Here is a 19,513-nt window from a genome sequence, read left to right on the forward strand (position 1 = left end):
CGGTAAACATCCTGACTGATGTCAACATGCAGGAGTCCTCCCACGTGCATCACCTCGCGTTTGTGCCGTGTTAGCGCTGCTATCGACTCTTTCTTTAGGCATTTGTTAGCGCCGCAATAGCATTTAGGTACCAAATTATTCCTTTCACCAGCTGTGGAGAGAGCAAAACGGCCTTCTCCAGCGCCGAAACCCTACAAGGATGTGTCATGTTTTGGCTTCTATCAGGCATTTATTTTTACACCGAACGATACAGTTTGACGGCTTTATTAGTTTCAAGAAAGATGTTCTCACCATATTCAATGTGGCATTGTAATGCAACGAGACAAAAGCAAGGAAAGCGTGAAAGGATGAGTATGTGTGCATCTGTTTGTGTGGGTTTCTTTTTTTTATATTCAACAAATGTTTGCTCTGCTTTACATACTGAGACGAAGCGACAAAAGATGCAAAGAAAGAAGCTGCTGACGGAAGAATAAACGAGTTTTCAGACATGCTCGGTGGAGTTTTAAAGTTTATCCTCTTTCACAGTATTTTTTTTATTCCCTGTATTGTATAAATGGATCACTGTGCATCTCTCAAGCCCTAACCAGCCTCCTAGTTTCCAGTGCAACTCACAGGTTTGATTTGTTTTTTCACAGGTTTAAATTTGATTGGACAATTAAATCTCAGTGGTATTCAGTCGTAGTCTACAACTGGAGGCATTACTACAAGTCATTTTCACATTAGTACATTAATAATATTTCTCTATAGGCTCACCAAGCCCACCACATGTAGCTGTTCATTGTTTTAAATCATACATGTTCAGTTGAATGTAACATGTTAGACACCAACACATATTGTAAATCAGCGGTGCCCAACCTTTTTTGCGCCACGGACCGGTTCATGTCCGACAATATTTTCACGGACCGGCCTTTAAGGTGTCGCGGATAAATACAACAAAATAAAACTAGTAGCGGTACCGAAAAAAAAGAAGATTTATTCATAACACACGTGAAAAGACCCAGGAAAACCGAGTTAACGATAAAAACCATGAATTTCACACCCGAGCCTCGACTCTCGTGGCCCGGTACCAAACGACTCCCGGACTGGCCCAGGGGTTGGGGTCCGCTGTTGTAAATGAACTGGCATATCTTTGTGAATTAAAGATCCTAATCGTTTGTCTTAATCTTAGCTGTGATCATGAACTCTGGTTAAAAGGATGAAACGGTTTCATTTTCCTCTGTAGGAGTTTCTTTAGATCTGCAGACTCAGTGAAAGCTGCAAGTGTACGACACTGGTCGAGAACTACATTAGGACATCGAATTTGACGGATTACAGATGAACAGAGCATCACGATAAAACTCAACTCAACATTTTTTTATGTTTTGTGCGTTTTCTCTGGATGACTTGCAGCCATGCAGAGGTGACAGGAGAGCCTGGTGTATCAGAATAGTTCAGTCCACTTTATATTTATGGATTTTAAATAACCTTACAAAGCATTTCTTACATGTTAAGACTCACTTCCTGTCTGTAATCTGCTAGTTTTTGTTTTGCATCACTGGAAAAGGGTTGACACTGAACCATTTCTCCATTCATGGTTTACCTTGGCACTGAGGCTCTGCCACAATATTAGGTTAGTTAATATTCTGAGTTTTCACCTCAGTTTTGCTGATGCACTGAGCAACTCTTCCAAGGACATTAGCAATTTTCTTTCAAAACAACCAAAAATGTGTTGTAAACGATCACTACTACTACTAAGGAAGAAACTTAATGGAGTCCCTGCTTTGGCGAACATATTGCCAGAAACAAAGTAATGGTACAACTTATTTAAGAAAATGCCTCCATAAACCTCCCAGTGCTCGTCAGACAGATGATGATATGATGAAAGCGTTTCTGAAGATTGTAAACATATTGGACTTTTTTCTGCCATCAGTCGTTCACTCCTTCCACCATCTGCCATTGAGAAAAACTCTGAGAGAAACTTGAGCTCCATTTGCACTGGAAGAACATTTCCCGCAAAATGTGACCTCGTGGCTCGCGATGTAAAAATGCAGTGCAGAGGCCAGAAACAGGCTGCCAATCCTCTCAGCCACGGCCGTGTTTGTTTGCAGTAATTATGATCATGTCTCTGTAATTACTGATGACTTACTGATGTTAAAGGCTTAAATACTGAAAATGAAAAGCAAAAATCGTACTCCACTGTTTGCCTCGGCTCTATTTCAGGAAACAATAGCGTCGCATCTTAACTGATGAAAGAAGATAAACACAAACAGAAAAACACGAGGGCACAACACTGAGCTGCTGAGAATGGAGAACATAAAATGAAGCGTGTATTGCTGTGACCTCCGTGCACCGCGCTCTCTCGCATGCCTGGCAAGCAGACTGTCACCCCTGCCCCGAGTGGCCCTCGGCTCGAGATGGTCCTTTTTAATTGTTTTTACACCTCCCTTTAACGTCCATCGCTTCCTCCCCCTCCTTCCCAAGCAGGTCTGAGGAGTCGCTCGGCTCACAGTCACTTAATTAAATGCCGTCCACAACTCGATCAATGGTTGTTAAATAAAGACACTGATGCTGTCAGAGAAACAAGCACAGGCAGGGAGAGGGATCCACAATCCAGCTGAGGAAGGAGGATTCGTGGGCTCCTTTTGTACCATCCCGGTAGTTTGTTGTTATGTTTTGACTTTGATCCATTCTCCTTTTCTTTAGCTGAGGGAGAATAATCCCCTGATTGGATTTAGCATCTCTAACTATTTAGTTTAAAGGTATAAAACTCGATAAAAACGCAGAACCTTTGCAGAGGTTGGGATAAAATGACATCAGGAGATGGATGTGGGAGGAAACACAAGGCTTCTGTTTCTCTTCTGTGTCCTCTCTCTACCCCTGGGATCAGAACCCATCACCTCGTTAAACTACCATTTCAACGTTCAAGAAGGGAGATTCCCCACCTCCCCACAAAGAAGTAAGTTTTTTCCAATAGCAATAGCGTCAGCTAATACTATTAACCTCCGCGCACACCAGCACACTCAGCCCACACATCCCCCTGGTGAGGAACAGATGAGCCTGAGAGGAACAAATGGAAATTCAACTGTAAATCCTCACGGACTCACAAGAACTCAAAACGCCTTTTTTCTCCGTTTTTTTCTCCTGCGTTTTGATCTGCAGGAGGATGAGGAGGGTTTAATGTATGGTGATGCACCCTGTTTGGACATTTTGTAAACAGCTGTTTTTAGAAAACAATACCTAGAATTCAGAGGTAGGCGTTGGAAAATGCAGAAAGAAATGCGTGCACGCACACCGCCGCCTCTTCAAAAAGAGCCTGAGAGAGCATCAGAATAAGGCCAACCTCCCTCTCTCCCGCCCTCCCCTTCTCTCTCTGCCACCTTCCTCTACCTGCTGTCCCCAGTCGATCCCCGGCAAAACTTGGCGGCAGATGTTGCTGTGCTAAGTTGGCTCTGAAGTGCCTCCCCGGCTCCCTGGTCTCACCAACAACACAGTCAAACCGCATTAGATCTCTTTATTTGTGCCTGGGGCAAGTTCGGCACTGCAGCTGTGTCCACCCCCACTCTACCTTTGGTGTTGAAGGCCCTCGGGCGCTAAATGTGAGACCACAAAAAAAAGGGAAAAAAAATTGTTTCACTCTCATTTTCTGTCTCTCTTCTGCATCTGCTGACAATCCAGCGGTCTGGCTCCGGGCGGCAGCACTGAGAGAGGGAGGGAGGGGGAGACACAAAAGGAGACTGCTGGGAAAGAGAAGGGGGAGGGATGGAAGCATGGAGAGGAGCGAGGGGGTAGCACGGAGACCCGGGTCCCCGTGCAGAACAGATGTCTGCGACAACCTGCTTCCTTACACCTGTACGAGTCCTTGTAACCCTGCGGAAGCAGCGTGTTGAAAAATTCATGACCCTGGAGGTTTCCTGTCCGCCTTCAAAGACCGCTACCCTCCTTTCCTCGTCCCCTCCCTCTGCCGCCGCCGCTCTCCTCTCTCTGTCACTGTCTGCTCTGCCATCTACACCTAACCTGTCACTGGACAGTTCAGACACCTCACACTTTGATGAATCTGTTCAGAACGATATCACACGTGTCTCAGCGGGGCCAGGCTGGAGAAGCACAACAACAGCAGCGCGTACGGATTCGAAATAAGCTCTCTAACAACTAATGAATGTCAAATATGAGATATTTGCCATGATAACATAGATGCATGGAAGCTCCCAAAGCATTTCCACTCCAATCAAAAGGCAACATGTGACACCAGCGCCAGTTTTATCATAGAGATTGGAAAAATACTAAAATGGAAAATGAAATGTAAAACCACAAATCGAGATAAACAATCAGGTCTAGGCTCCATTTCTTTCCTCACATGTTCCAGACATGATGTAGTCTCACTAGTGGAAATACTCTGGTTTAGGAGTATCATTAAATCATTCAGGATGTCTGACCTGTAAGGATCCCAAGTCCCAAAAACTCTGAGAATTTGTGTTGTTAACAAAAGATTCTCAAAAAACTAGCCTGGAAATTGCTACAACTTAGCAGTTGACTGTCTAGTTTCAGAGTTAGAAAGTGAATCAAATCAGCTGAACGGTTCATTGGATTTCATATTTGTGGATAGAATCAAGGATGAAAGATTGATTGAATCTTACGAAACTCACATGAAATCAATTACATGTTAGCAACACAGCTGAAATTCAACTGTGAGCCAGTAGGCGATTTAAAATAATCATCTCCAAAATGCGATTAGGTTTCAAAACACCTTCCACTGCTTCTCAGTTGAGACATCACTTCAAACACACTTCGTGGCCCTCTGTTTGATTCTCTCCCGCGTCCTGTGTGTACGATGTTGATCACAGACTTAATGTGGACGCAGTGATCGGCATGAGAATGAAGCGAGACTTCAGCAGCAGCAGCCTTCCCTCCTCCGGCCGACGTGCTTTGACATAACTTGTGTACTCACTGGTGGGCTTCACTCTGTTTCCAAACAGTTTGCTCAGAGCGACAGAGGTGACCCCTTGTGTGGGAATATCAGTCATCTTCTACACAGCTGGAGCAGCCGTGATGTTTCCACATTCAGACAGTTGGATGAATACCGGGCAGGGGAATTCCTGTCACTTCACGAAAACCCTGTACTGCAGGTAAATATGCACGTTTAGTCTCATCATGAAGCCTTTCAACAAACTCAAAGAGCATCAGCCTATTTAACAAACTTTTAACAATTTATTTTGTCACTTCACATCATACTTGAGTTGTTTACGCTCTTGTAGAGAATAACTGGTTGATGCTCAGTCGCTTAGGAAGGCAAACAGGTTTGAAACAGATCACGAGACCTCTAATTGACTTCCACCGATGTTCATTTTATGTCTTGACTAACTTGGTTAAAAGGTTGTCACTTTAAAAAGTCCAGATTACACGTTACTACAGCTCCCAGCACCTCAAGGTGTCGCAAATCCTAAAACTGAGCTCTATAATGTTCTATATTGATCCATCACTGATGTATCAACAGCAATGGTTGAACTCAATACTCTGTATCGTATCTCAGTATCTTCACTGTGACACTGAGGTACACCACACTGTACAAATGAGCAAAAATTTTAATTGGCTACTGGTCGTCATGACAATGACAAACATGAAAGGAGAGAGTGTGGTTACTGCTGAGTTGAGAGACTTGCATATATAACTACAGCTCAAAAAAATCTAATATGTATAAAACAGGTGAAAAATGTGGAAAAAATCTTCTGTTTTTAAATAGAAAGAGAAACGAAATCTATGAAGAAGAGCGTCCAAATGTTCACATTACTACAGTCAGCCTATACCACATTAGATCTGCATAAATCAGAGTTTCAAACAACCTGTTTAAACTCCCTTCCTCCTCTTTTCAAGCAGTGCTTTTCTCTGATTGGCTGCCCCTCTCAACAATAAAGTTTGATCAGCAGGTGGGTGGAGCTTCTGCGCTCACAATCAGAACTGCATGTCTGAGATGACCATATTAGGGTCATCTGGGCTTACTGACATCCTGCAGTACATAAACTGATTTTAGTCCATACTTTAACCAAGTTAACATGAGCGTCCAAAGTCGTATCAGAATGATGGATCATAAGAATATCTGCTAATGTAAAGTAAGACTGTAAGACTCTATATTAATACAAACATCTCACATCTCTTAAAAACAAAAGCTGGAATTAAAATCAGCACTGGCTCAGAAACATCAGTGTCTGCATGGCTTTAAAATACTTTCATTCAAATTTTGGCGACACACGTCGCAGTGAGATTCTGATGAATTTTAACCACTATATCTAAACATCTTCTAAAATGTGATCTGTCACATCACTACTCACTGGAACTATGAGAGTTGTTATCTATTTTTACCAGTGCATCTTCTGGCATTCTGAAATTTGCTAAACAGCACTGTGACACCCCGAGTAGCAACTGGCAGGCTCACAGCTGGCCCACTGGCTCGGGTTTTTTCCATGTTGCAAAACACGACTCCACTTGAGAGATTTGCAGCCTGACATCAATCTCTAAACTACTAAAAGCTTGGATGGTTCCTGCTCTCTAACCTCTGTGAAGAGGAAGATGCACAGAAGTTGGAGACAACAGGGAAATAATGTATGTGCACCATACAGGTGCAGATTTTTTGGCCCATTCGCCTGCACAGCTTGTGCCCGTGAAGCACCGTCCTTTGGAAGAGTCCGCGCATTTCTCTTTCAAGATTCACGTTTGGTTTTCCCCTGGCAGTTTTAATACTAATACATTTCTGCTGTGTAATGTTAAAAAGGAGACTGACGGGGAATTTCTAAAATTACCTCACAGACTTCAGAAGAAGCAGCCCAGGAAAAGCCAAGGACGTGTTTGTGGGCCACAGTAATATAGCTGCTCCACTTGTCTGCAACTTGATTCTAATCTCACCATTAATTCTGACATTTGGCATACAGCACAGCGAGCACAGCAGATTGTATTGTGTTTGGATTGTAGTCAGCAATTAAAATATATAAAAATATATAAAAACATCTGGTTAACTGACTTAGCAGCAGGTTTCACTGCGCCGATTTGTGGAGTCGATTTGCTTCCTCTTCTTTTACACTGGTTGAAAAACACACACCAAAAAACCCAGAGCATAACCATATTAGGTCATCCCTGTCACGCTTCCTTCTGTGAGTATCTGCAGCTGCAGCTCACATTGGCTCCCTTAGGTAACAACAACACAAGGCACAACTTGTGCCAGCAGCTTCCTCTGCCGAGAGGAGCTGCGATACAATACAACAATAAAACAATGAGCTCTTAAGTGTAACTGCGGTGACTTTAAAGATTTGGAGGGATAAAAGTATTCCTATTAAGGCATAGAGGGGATTAGGGACTTCATGGAATGGTTACAGGAACATTTACCACTTAAAAAAAGAAAAAGAAGAACATCCACGCTGCTGACTACTGCAGGATATTTTCTATTTTTGCTCCTGTGTACTATAAACTGCACTGATGACCACTGATGAGACTTTGACTCACTGCCTCAAGCTGTTGGTTTGTGCAACTAAAAAGCAGCACTGCACAATCTTTGCACACGTGTGCACTTCACTCTCGGTATGACTTCCTCCTGCATAATTCACCAATCGCAAATGAGTTTGTATTTTTGGCTAATATGCAAATATTTTGTTTCCATTAGAGCAAATTACCGGTGCTGAGAAGCTTCGAGTTTGTTTTAGGTTTGAGAAGAACATCAGGGATGAATTTTGACTTACCTGGTCTTCTGATGTGGGTCGCATGAGGGACACTCGGTCGTACTGCCGCCGCATCAAAGCCCACAAAGCATCGAGACGACCCTGATGAAGCACAGAAACGGAACTGTGTCGGTTGTCTTTATTTACGTAATCTTGTGTAGATTTTCAAAACCAGTGTTTCTACAGACTGATCTTTAAGGTAACGCACAAAGCATTAGACATCCATGGATGCCGTTTTCCACCGTAGATGCCAGTCGTGGCCTCTTAAATGAATATTCGACCATTCTCTATTTCAAGAGTTTCACTTCATGGTAATAAAAAAAGTCTTAACAGTTCACAGGGAATCAAATTTGAAGCGTTTCTTTTCAACTACCCAAAGACAGCTTTAACTTTTAACCACAATTTAGAGATTTTCACATGAGTGTAATTTGCTGGATGAACCTTGGAGAACTAGTAAATGGGCCTTTAAGCTGAGACTTTTCCTATCAGTATCATTTAGAAGTACCCAAAGTAGGAAAAGAAAAATCCTAAAGTCAGTCAGTAACTCTCACCTTGATAGGAGTGTACCATTTGTTCTCGGGTGGATGGTTGGGAGCGGGCTTTGGAGTGGGCCGTTTGATCATTGGCTCCTCTACATCCTGTGGTATGGACACTTTGGCATTCTTTGCTTTCTCCAGCCGGGCCCCCTCCTCAGTAGAGCCTTTTTCCCCCCAGCGCACCTTGAACAAGAAAATAGAAACGTTAAATGAGGGCAATTAAGCAGTTAAACACCTGATTGGTCCATCAGTCTGAGAAAAACTACAGGAAATAAGATTAGAGATGCTGTGAGGACTGTCTGTGATCACTACAGCAGTGTGTCAGCGTGATGAGCCTGGCCAAACACCTCTATCTGTGACCAACTTTAGCTTCAGGACCACAGCTTCAGTAAAAGATCTGTACGTGTTGGAAAAATCACTCGGATTCTTTTATCAATAAGGACGTTTACATTTGGTATAATGTGTTATTGTGTGTGTGTGTGTGTGTGTGTGTGTGTGTGTGTGTGTGTGTGTGTGTGTGTGTGTGTGTGTGTGTGTTGGGGGGGTGTCAGCGTGTGAAAGCAAGCCTGTGTGTTAAGTAAAGCTGTCCTGCTTTTTAATTGAATTCATCACATCTGTTACAAGGAGGAGATAAAAAAAGGAAAAGAAACCCACCGTCACATGAATGGGGTGAGGTGATTAATTAGCAACACAGTTTTCAAGCTGTAGGTTAAGCCGTGACAATATAGAACAGCTTTTCAGAATCATCTCTGGGATACATCGCCGGCCTGCCGCATCATCAGGAAAAGAGAAAGGCTGCCATGAATAAAAGATACGTTGTCACCTCAATAATCGTTTGAAATGCTGGCAGCGGCAAAGCGGCGGAGGTGGTTTTCTCAGCATGACGTCTTAAATGTGGATGCGGAGGAGCGGACGGGTTGGTCTTTACAAGCAACTCGTTATCTATCAGTGGGGTGACGGCGGGGAGGGAGTGGGGGCTTCAGATGTGGAGACGCGCCTGTCGATGGGAATCAACACGCTAGTGGAAGAACAGAGAAAGGTAACAGCCAGGATTGGATCTCAGCAACACTCTGGGGGGGAAAAGTCAAGAGGTAGGAGCTCCCCGAGGATGCTGGGAAATCCCTGCCATGCCACCAACTTCCTCGGGGCTAGGTAGGAAGGAGGGGGAGGGGCAGCTCGCTTTTAAACCTGAATTCCCTTCGGAGGAGGCGGATAACAAAGCGAGCTGCCAAGGTCTGGAAGTTGAGACGGGGGAAGCAGAGAGGAGAGGTGGGTATGTCAAGTTGACAGCAGCACTCAATCTTTCATCCCGGCTGCGACTTGATCCAATCAGCCCTCGACGGCCAAGGACGAGATGGCAGGGCCTGTCATGTCGGAGGCATCAGTGGGCTGACGAGGACAGCGGCCCGGCCGGTCAGTCAGCCAGTCAGTTGCTCGGTCGGTGGGTTTCTCCTCCTGATTCCTGCGTAACTCAACAAAGTTCCCGCCTCGCAGAAAAGACTGAACATGATGATGCAAGTTTACGGGACCACACATATGTGTCATTTCCTGCTGTCTGCATTTTGACCTTTGGAATATTTCAGCTGTTTTTGCTTGTTTCGTTCAGCTTTTCACTAAGAAAGAACGGAAGCAGCATGTTGGCCAATAGTTTTGAGTTTCTGACCTCCATCCGACTGATCCCTCCGACTCCTCTTCCTCCGTAGTACGAGGCATCCACAGTTGGCCACTTCTTCTTGGGCAGCGGCTCAGGCTCCTAAGAAATAAACACAGAAAACAAAACCAGGAAACACATAGTTGTGTGTCAAATAAGAGTGTGTGCAAATTTTCTTTCCATATTTATATGTATGACATTAATCAGAGTCACTGTAATGACAAAGGGGAGGAAGTGCAATGATGTGTTTGCTATTGTTCTATTTTCTTTCGTCCATATTTGTCCCTGCACACCAAAACAACGTTTCCTTTCATCGGGATGATGTCACTTTGTCAGGAAGGAAGGGAAACGTAGGCCTTACTCCTGGCTCAGCGCGTGTTCAAGTGCAGAGGGGAAACCGTTCGTATCGCTCCGCTGACGTTTACAGTTCCATCTGCCGCAAACTGAAAATGCTGCAGTGGGATGGGATCAACTACCACACAGGGTAAAGCTTTCAGAAGCATTTACACTGTAATCCTGTGCCCTGCAGAAAAGAACTAAACAAAACTGTAGCATCATGCTAACGTGTTTGGCAAAAATTCAGCCAATGATAAGCCAGATATTTAAATGTCTACTTTACGCTACAATGTTTCTGGAACTAAACTAAACTCAGGCGGGTTTTCTGCTATAAATTTGTTCGTATTTAACAAAATAAATGCGCAGACATTCGTTTTTGACTCTCTGAACTAACACAGCCCTCAACGTGTCTGTGCTCTCTGCTCATATTAAGTCGTTTTTTGCTTTTTAAAAAACTTATTTCAACATTGCACTCAACAACAAACACATCCTCCCTAACAAAGTAGGGGTGACGTGGGCTGCGAGTTTGAGACCCCCGTTCTGGGGGGAAAAAGTCAAGAGGTAGTAGCTCCCTGAGGATGCTGGGAAATTTAGTGTAAAGCTTTACAAGCAGTACGGTATTTTACTTTGCTTTTAAAAACCTGCAAATGATTTTCACCAAGGAGGTTGAGTAACTCCATCGGCAACTCTCTGATTGTCTAAACCAGGGGTGGGGAACTCCAGGCCTCGAGGGCCGGTGTCCTGCAGGTTTTAGATGTGCCCTTGATCCAACACAGCTGATTTAAGTGGTTAAATGACCTCCTCAACAAGTCCTGAAGTTCTCCAGAGGCCTGGTAATGAACTAATCATGTGATTCAGGTGTGTTGACCCAGGGTGAGATCTAAAACCTGCAGGACACCGGCCCTCGAGGCCTGGAGTTCCCACCCCTGCTCTAAATGTTATAGACAAGTTAAAATGGTGAGGTTTGGTCCAGCTTAGGGGTGATTAAGTATCACAAAATGACCCGGATCCACTTATCCGTCTGGATACAGAGATTCAGTTCAGGAATGGTGTGAAAATTTAGATTTTACACAGTGAAATCTAAAATATTAGACCTCAGCTACATACTTTGATATTGACTGTTTCCCTCTGGAATTTAATTAACTAAAATAATCAGTTAAACATTAAAATCTTTTTCTGTTAATGAATCTCGTATTGCAGAAGACGCTTTTTGATTCAGTCTTTTACGATAATCGTTAGTCAGTGAAGACGAAAGGTGTATCACAAGCACCAACTTTTCTAAAGTCATTTTTTGAAGGAACTGCTCGACACGTTGGGAAATATGCAATCTGACTTCATTTCATCATGAGAAGAAACAAGCTCCATCACTCTCATGTCTGTGTGCAGAGCTGGAGCTGGGATTACTCTAGTTTAGCAGAAAGACTGAAATCACGGGGCAAACAGCGAGCACGCCTCTGTCCAAAGTTCAAAAATCCATCTACCAGCTCACTAATTAAAATGTGATCTTGTTTATATGATCTGTACACAAACAAATGTAAAAGGGACACGTTATGGTTTTAGTTTTAGTCTGAATTGGCTCGAGTTAGATGCCCAATGCAGCGATAACGGCCCTGTGAAATTCTCAGAGAGACGCTCAATAATCCTGATTCTCAAAACGTGCAAAGTTTCCCTGAAATTTCAGTGCTGCACCATTCTGAGCTCTGGAACCTCCTCTGACTCCCATTTTCTTCTTTTGCACCGCACAGATTTTCAAACCTGAAAATAAAACAATTGTGACTCACGGGCGGTGGAGGACGAGATGGTGGAGGCGGCGGCGGCGGGTCCTTGATGACCTGGATAAACAGAAGAAGCAAAAGAGCGTCAGCACAGCCCGTCAGGAGACGCATTGGGACACGCACAAACACACGCGCTCAAACCTCATCAAGACGAGCGCAGACAAGGCTGACAGAGGTGATTCGTGACAGGTGACTGAGCCAAACAGAAACATCCCTGAGCTCATCTCACGGTGGAGACGCCGTCGCTGCCAGCCTGTTTTGCAGCAGCGACTGCTGCCCCATCGCGTCACTGACTGCTGATTACAAGGATTCTGCTTGTAAACCAACATCAGGGGCCCCCCGTGCAAAATAAAGAAAAGCTGAAAATCAACTTGTTGACAGGGGAGTCTTTGGGGCGAGCGCCGCTGCCCGTTTAGCTCTTAATTAATTGGATGGGGTTCAGTGCTTCCAAGCAATCCCCCCAATCATAAAGTCCTAAGGAGTTAATTAGCTCCAATGAGATACAGAGGAGGAGGCTTGGGCTCAGCTCCAAGCCCCGTCTGAAGGGAAGATGAGTGGCGGCAAACACACACAGAAAATACAAGAAAACACACACACACGCGCACCCTCACCCACATATAACCAGGACACGACTCTCCCAGAGCAGAGTGACCGGCCAGCGGCATTGTTTGTGACAACACTGGATGAGAGGGCACCTGAGGAGCAGGTTGTCCACAATGTGATTCCACTCAAGGACAAGATGCCTCGGCCGGGTTTTTCAGATGTGCACGGCAAAGCAAAGAGAGGCCTGACAGTGACATTTGTCAGGTGTCAGTCAGACGCTTCACATACTGATGTCCGACTCTTTACTGAAGACGCTTCTGCCACTCACTCACCAAAAACCCATCTGTGAGCGGGCTGGCGCTGGAAAGACCGAGGCGCTTTATTCTTCGGTGTTGTCAGTTGCTGTAGGTCACAGCCGTCACGTGAAAACACAGGCCTGCACACTTGCAGTTTATTTATGTTCTTTTTGCATCTTTAATGCTTTTTAATGGTTTTTAACAAGTTTTCTTTTATTTTGTGTATTTTTCACAAGGAAACTAAGAGAAAGTCACCATGCAAGTCAAGTTTTACATAGTGAAAAATCGATAAACTCAAAGAAGTCCAGTCGCTTCTCTTTCCAAGCTCCTCAGATTAGCACCATTGGATGACTCGTCCAGCAGCTGATCCAGCAGGTAAAAATACCAATACAGTCCAATATTTTGTACTGTTTCCACTTGCGATAGGGTTATGGATGAACTGGCACTAAATATTTTCACTACAACACGTTGATGCTTTTAAGATTGACCCCAGCCAGTTTTTTTAAATGAACAAAGTCTCTGTTTCACGACTTGAAGTTCATCAAACGGTGTAATTTAAACAGACGGCAGCTCACAGTGAAGATTTTAATTAACTAAATCATGCAGTATTGCAGAATGGCTGTGTGGAGATACTGTGCGATATCTTAAAGTACAGTGAGGTCACAATCTCTTCTGAATAATGTCTCCATTATTACTCAATTAATCGATTAACATGCCGGTGACAAAAACTTTTATTTATTTAACTATAGAGCAAATCATTTATAGTGAAGGCAGGGAGATGTATCTTCTTACAAATTCAGTTCAACTTTCCTTTTTTCTGTTACTGTTTGTTAAAAGTCTTCAGGTTTTGGATCAAAGTCATCAAACTGAGCTCAGGAAGTGTTATTGGAATTTTGTGGGACATTTATTCAAACCTAAATCCTGATACAAAGGAAAAAGCTGCTGTTCACCTCCTCGCCCACTCCCCGCTCCCCACACAGGGGTGGACACAGTAGGTGCCCTATAAATGCAGTGCTTATAATTGCACTAAGGACATATCTCAACCTGAGGTGCGCTGCAAAGTGGAAAGCTGACCTTTGTTCATTAGTCATCAAGGACAGATACCACAGTGTCAGAGCTGGTTATGCATTTGCTAAAGTGGTTTCGGAGGGAAAAGGAGCGATGTAATTACGGCATATCATAGATCCTAACAGCTGTTTCATTCACTCTTAAGCTCAGGGACGCTATCACACTCTCTGCTTACTGTTGTCATTAGAATAATGAAAAATAATCAATTAGGGTTAATTAATTCCTTTGTAACACACAACCGGCTGTAAGCAAATCTAGTAAAGGGCTACTGGTGGCCTCGCCATACGCTGATTAACATCATTTCAGCCACACCTTACGTTCACAGGATTATCTCTTTTATTAAGTAATTATGCAGCAGATTTCCTGCACATGTTGTGAGACAAATAAAGCGTCACACAAACGCTCTGCTGCTCTTTCCCAGCTACCTGATGGACAGATGTGAAGAGGAGCAGCGCGGTGGCATAATTAAAAACTAAACCACAGGATATTTCGCCATCTGACACAAGCCCCAGCGGCCCGCCGCCGCAGCCACGACACCGGGGGGAATTGGACCAATCAGAGGCACTCGGGGTATTGTCCCCATATGGCCGTCTCCGTAAACGTCCAACTGGACTTTATAATCTGTTCGTTCCCAACCTTAAGCTCGAACCGTGTCGTGTCAAGCTGTTTTGGGAGGCTTATAACGACGGATCAGTGGCAGATAGCATATTCGAAAGTTTAAAATTGCTTTAGGTCTTCATCTGCGGAGAAACTGTTTGTACGAGAACAAAACAAATAAAAAAATCAACTGAAAGAGAACAAAGACGACAAAAGTTCTGCAAGAACAAGAAATAATTAGAGATTAATAACATATTAAGGACCAAATGAGTCGCAAATGTGTCCAAAAGTGCATCCAATTTAGCAGCGAATAGTTTGTAATTTGGATAAACTGGCAATGTAATTTAAAACGGCATCTCCAATCCTGAATCCTTTGATTTGAACTAAAGGCGATGCCATTCGAGTTTAATTTCCAAACAAATCATAAACAAAGAAATTACCACTCCACAGCTTGTATGACCTCTCTCCTGGCATCGGTCCACGCGGGAGAGAGAAGGGGAGAGAGGGATTGTGGGAAAGAGGTTGGGCATGTGTCTCTGTGTATGTGTATGTGTGTGTCGAGCGTGTGTGCGCGGCCTCATCCCGACTGCTGAAACCTGGCAGACTGGGGGTTTAAATATTAACAAGCCACACATGGCCCTCCTCTTCTGCCGCGTCCCTCGATGGAAGGCAACAGCAGCTCTCTCCACCAAGACAAACACGTCCACCGCCAGACATGCTGCAGGGGGTTTACATTTTAATGCCTTTGTTGGTTTTCCAAAATATGCTTCCATCTCATCCTGGATGGGATCCCTTCAGGTCCACAAAGCCAGGTGACGTCTATCATTTAAGGGCCGGTGCGGGTGAGCGGGAACAGAGGTCCGCCGCGAGGGTCGGCGGAGTAGAGGGTAAATTTGCCTTTATCAGATCTCAATAGAAAAAGGCAGAGACAGAAAAAAGAGGCTGCGCACACCATCTGTAGCCCCTCTCTCATAGCCTCAAACGATAATCTGTTGTGGATTTTTGTAAACGGTTAAGCGGGGGAGACTTTATTTCCAAAGGGGGTGAGGCCGGGGGGGGGGTTTTAAAACAGTACTCTTTTTTTTAACCAACTAAACCAAAGTTTCAACTCTGGACAAAAAAGCAAAAATATTTTCTAGTCATAAGTTATGACTTTAAGAGCAGATTTCAGATGAATTAATTAAACGCAGCCTCAAGTTCCACTTTAAAACACCCCGTACACATGGGACTGGAAATGTGGTGACTTGTGGAATTAATGAAGAACCTCCCAACCTCCACAGAGAGAGAATAAAAAGCACGACCAAGAAACACAAAACTAAAAAAAACTAAAAAACCTTATCCCTAAGCAGAAACATTTAAGTCATAACCGGCTGTTTCCACTTTTCACACTTTTAGGACCAAAACGAAGGAACAAAAGAACATTTTTGATCATTTTACAGCAGATGTGTGTCTCTGTTTCAACATCCTTTACTCAATTTATGAGGATGAAGCTGAAAAATAATCTGTCCTGTCAAGTACGTGGAGAAAGATTTTTGTCCGTTTCATATGCGGTATATGTGTGCATTATACACTGAGCCACCTTTGTAATTATATCTATTGAACTGCCTGTTAATACAAGTGTTATATCAGCCAATCACATGGCAGCAACTCCAGGAATTAAGGGAGGTAGACATTGACTGTTGTTGGTGGCAGACAGGCACTGCTGGGAGTTTCCCACATAACCGTCTCTGGGGTTCACAGATAATGGTCCAAAAATAAGAAAATATCCTTTGAGTAGCAGATCTGTTGATGTTGAGTCATAGGAAGGCAACAGAAAGTCAAATAACCCCTCGTTCCAGCCAAGGTTCAGAAGAAGCCGCCTCGTAACGCACGACATGTCAAACCTGCATCGATCGATCCTGCCTGTATCTGCAGTTTGGAGCGGCGGCCTTTTAGTGTCAGCTGAGCTCAGTTTAAAGGTTGCACTGTTGCTGAGCATCTCCGTCTCTTTGTGACGACAGCGTGCTCGTCTCCTCATGGCTGCTTCACAGCACGCCGCGAAGCTCAAATCATCTCCAGCCCATAACAATGAGTTCACTGTCCTCCAAAGGCCTCCACAGTCACCACATCCAGTCGAGCATCTTCACTTTTGTGTTAGTCGGGTGAGGAACAAACAAAAATCAGCAAAAATATTCACTCTTATTTTTTAGTGAAGTACACGCACAGGCCTCTGGTCTTTAGTGGGCGGGTTTTAAACAGCAAAGGGAGAGCGACAGTAGAGGGACGTTTTATTTAATCCAACTTCTGCCTAATGCAGGTTTAAATAAACAATATTAGCAGCACTGAGGAAGAATAAGAAATATTCATAATAGTGTATCTAGAACATGATTGAATAGATGTGTAAAAGTGTTTTAAGCTGAAGCAGGACATGATGGATTCTAATGCGATAAAACCGCTAAAAGTCTGTGTGATTATTCTGAATCCCTTCAGTCCCCAGGTAGGCCCGACATTAGTCCTAAACAAACAGAGACTCTGGTAACTTTCATGCAATCTGTCACTCACATCTTTCTGCTGCTGGTCTATGTTATTGTTTTTAACAGTCTGTTTGTGTAAAGCGACTTCTCCACATATAGCATGTGCAGCAATCGGCCGCTGGTCTGCAGTGCTCTGCGGTGTTGCTAAACCAGTGTGACTTATCGCGGTAAGCGGGAAGTGACGAGCTTGAACAGATGTTCGGCACCACTTCCCTTCGGCAAGGCTTGGTGAATAACACCGAGCCTGCCCGTCACCTCTTTGTGCTTTTTAACTGGTGATTAAACTCCATCTTTCACCCAAATTAAGTCAGACTTTACAAGACATGCTTTTTCAAGTGACCTCATCTTTTTCAGCAAGGCGGTGCTGTATGTGCCGCAACAGGATGTTTACAGCTGTCAGAGCAATACGAGGGAAAAAAGTGGGTGATAGGGTTTATCCTCATCAGATTTACAGGACGAGGCAGAACAAAGAGCAGCAACACTTTAGCGTGTTTTTCTCCCCACAGTCGAGAACCCGCTCTCATCTCCGCTCAAAGCCAGATTTAATTCATTTATCAGTTTTGGTTGACCAAACATGACTGTGCTGGTTATAGGCGGTGTAGCAGCACTCACCACTTTGCAACACAGAGGCCACAACCACCACATGAGGGCCAGGGCCACGAGGAGGAGCAGCACCAGGAAGACTATCGCCACCACAAAGCCGTCCGACTGAAGGAGAAAAGGAAAAGGCAAAACAGTCACACAGCTGGAAACAACTGGATGCGTCAAAGCTAGAGGAGAAATATTAAAAGTTTGTTAGAAGGAATACGAAATAGAAACAAAGAGGAACACGCGGTCGATAACAGCTAAATCGGAGCAAGCGTATCGTCTTACAAAAGAGCAGATGTTTCACAAAGTGTCTATAAAACTATGACATTGCTTCATCATATGAGAAACACTGAAAAAAAGGAAGTTCTGCTCAAACATAACAGGAAAACTTGTAACCTTATAGTCAGGCCATGTTTTACGCATCACTTCCTCAGTTATAAAATCAGGAAACGCAGCTTCATGTTATTAAAGGGACTTTAAGTTTAATCTGGAATGTGAAATATCAGAGCTCAGCATTAAACTCACACATGTGGTAGCAGAGATGGTGTGGGCACTCGAGATGAAGGACTTGCCGTTGTTAAGGCTGATGAGAACATCCATTTTCCTGTAAAGGAAAGAGTTTAATTAGTATCAGAGGAAATTAAAGGAAACAACATTAAAACCTCGTCTCACTTTATCCTGCCAGTTCTCCCACGTTTGTCAGAGAAGAAAAACACGTTTGCATTTCCAGGGAAGTTCACTGTGTTGGAATTTTCGTCATACGTTTTCTGTTTTTGCAAACTTTGTGATTAAAGATACTTCAACTGTAAACATCGGGTCTCAGCTGATATCTTTTTAATCTCCAAGAAGGACAAGCATCGCGCTGCAGCTTGTGTTTTTTTGGCAACATCGTGCCCTCAGTCCTGTCTTACAGGGGCTAAATGTCACCTCAGCAATTTTCCTAAAAGACTTTTTTTTTACCTCCAACCAGCGCAAAAATAAATAAATAAATAAAAAAAAATCACCTGTGTCCATAAAATCAGGATTTAATAATAAAATGAAATTTTGAATATTGTAAATTTTTATTATAATGTAATTCAATTCATTAAATATACATGACTTTTTATTTTCCAGGCCCCTTTGAAGTACTGCAAAGTACCTTTAAATATACTAGGACACATGTTTCACAGACACTCTATTCAACCTCCCAACCCCATTCATAACATAAGCTGGCCTTTAACATCCTAAAGCAATGATGTCAAACTCATTTTAGTCCAGTTGGTCCCACTTTGAGGAAGCCATAACACTACAGCATCACAGCTTATATGAAACACACACGCCTCTAAATTTCTCATTTTTAAATAAGTATAAAGAAGTCTGCTCAGAGCTGCCGCTCTGCTGGCTGAAGGCTACTGCAGGAGCCCAACTTTGAGTCTGCTCTCCAGATCTTTTTCTGCACGTCACCCCACTCTTTCCCTGGTTTCCTGTCCTCTCTCTCCTCTTCCCTCTCTAATAAAGCCTAAATGCCAAAAATAATTCTAGAAGCTTTTTCTATTTAATTTTCAAATGTAACAAACCATCCCTGTACAAACAGCCTGAGTTCTCTTCAGAAAAACACAGAATGTATCTCAGTTGTTGTACAGCCAGTAAAGCTGGAGTAGTTACAATTTAACTGAAGGATGTGAAAAGACATAAAATCATCACATGTAAAGCTTTTGTATCTAATATGAATCAGAGATCCTGCTCAGATTTGCACACATTTTTACTCATGTGTAGTCATACTGGTCATGCATTACTACACCGTAAACAGCAACGTGGTTTGTTTTTAACAAAAACGTGTAATTAATGACTTCACTGTAATTTTATCACACGGCGAAGCCATCCGGTGCGCCAAACGGGATCATCAAATCTCGCCCCCGAGCCTCATGTTTGACACCGCCGTCTTAGAGGTA

The 19,513-nt window shown here is 43.5% G+C and overlaps 1 protein-coding gene across 5 annotated transcripts in view; it reads right to left on the reverse strand.

Moving 5' to 3' along the window:
• The window catches only part of antxr2a (ANTXR cell adhesion molecule 2a), a 207,684-nt gene that overhangs the window by 158,361 nt on the left and 29,810 nt on the right, over positions 1 to 19,513 (reverse strand). For all 5 annotated transcript variants that reach the window (XM_080287457.1, XM_080287458.1, XM_080287456.1 and 2 more), the window contains exons 11-16: positions 18,108 to 18,186; positions 17,607 to 17,702; positions 11,984 to 12,034; positions 9,879 to 9,968; positions 8,231 to 8,398; positions 7,701 to 7,781 (exon numbers count right to left, since the gene is read on the reverse strand). In XM_080287457.1, coding sequence (XP_080143583.1) covers positions 7,701 to 7,781; positions 8,231 to 8,398; positions 9,879 to 9,968; positions 11,984 to 12,034; positions 17,607 to 17,702; positions 18,108 to 18,186 — 565 coding nt within the window. The remainder of the gene's footprint in view (positions 1 to 7,700; positions 7,782 to 8,230; positions 8,399 to 9,878; positions 9,969 to 11,983; positions 12,035 to 17,606; positions 17,703 to 18,107; positions 18,187 to 19,513) is intronic.

The sequence above is a fragment of the Astatotilapia calliptera genome, chromosome 12 (assembly GCF_964374335.1).
Source record: "Astatotilapia calliptera chromosome 12, fAstCal68.1, whole genome shotgun sequence".
Lineage (NCBI taxonomy): Eukaryota > Metazoa > Chordata > Actinopteri > Cichliformes > Cichlidae > Astatotilapia > Astatotilapia calliptera.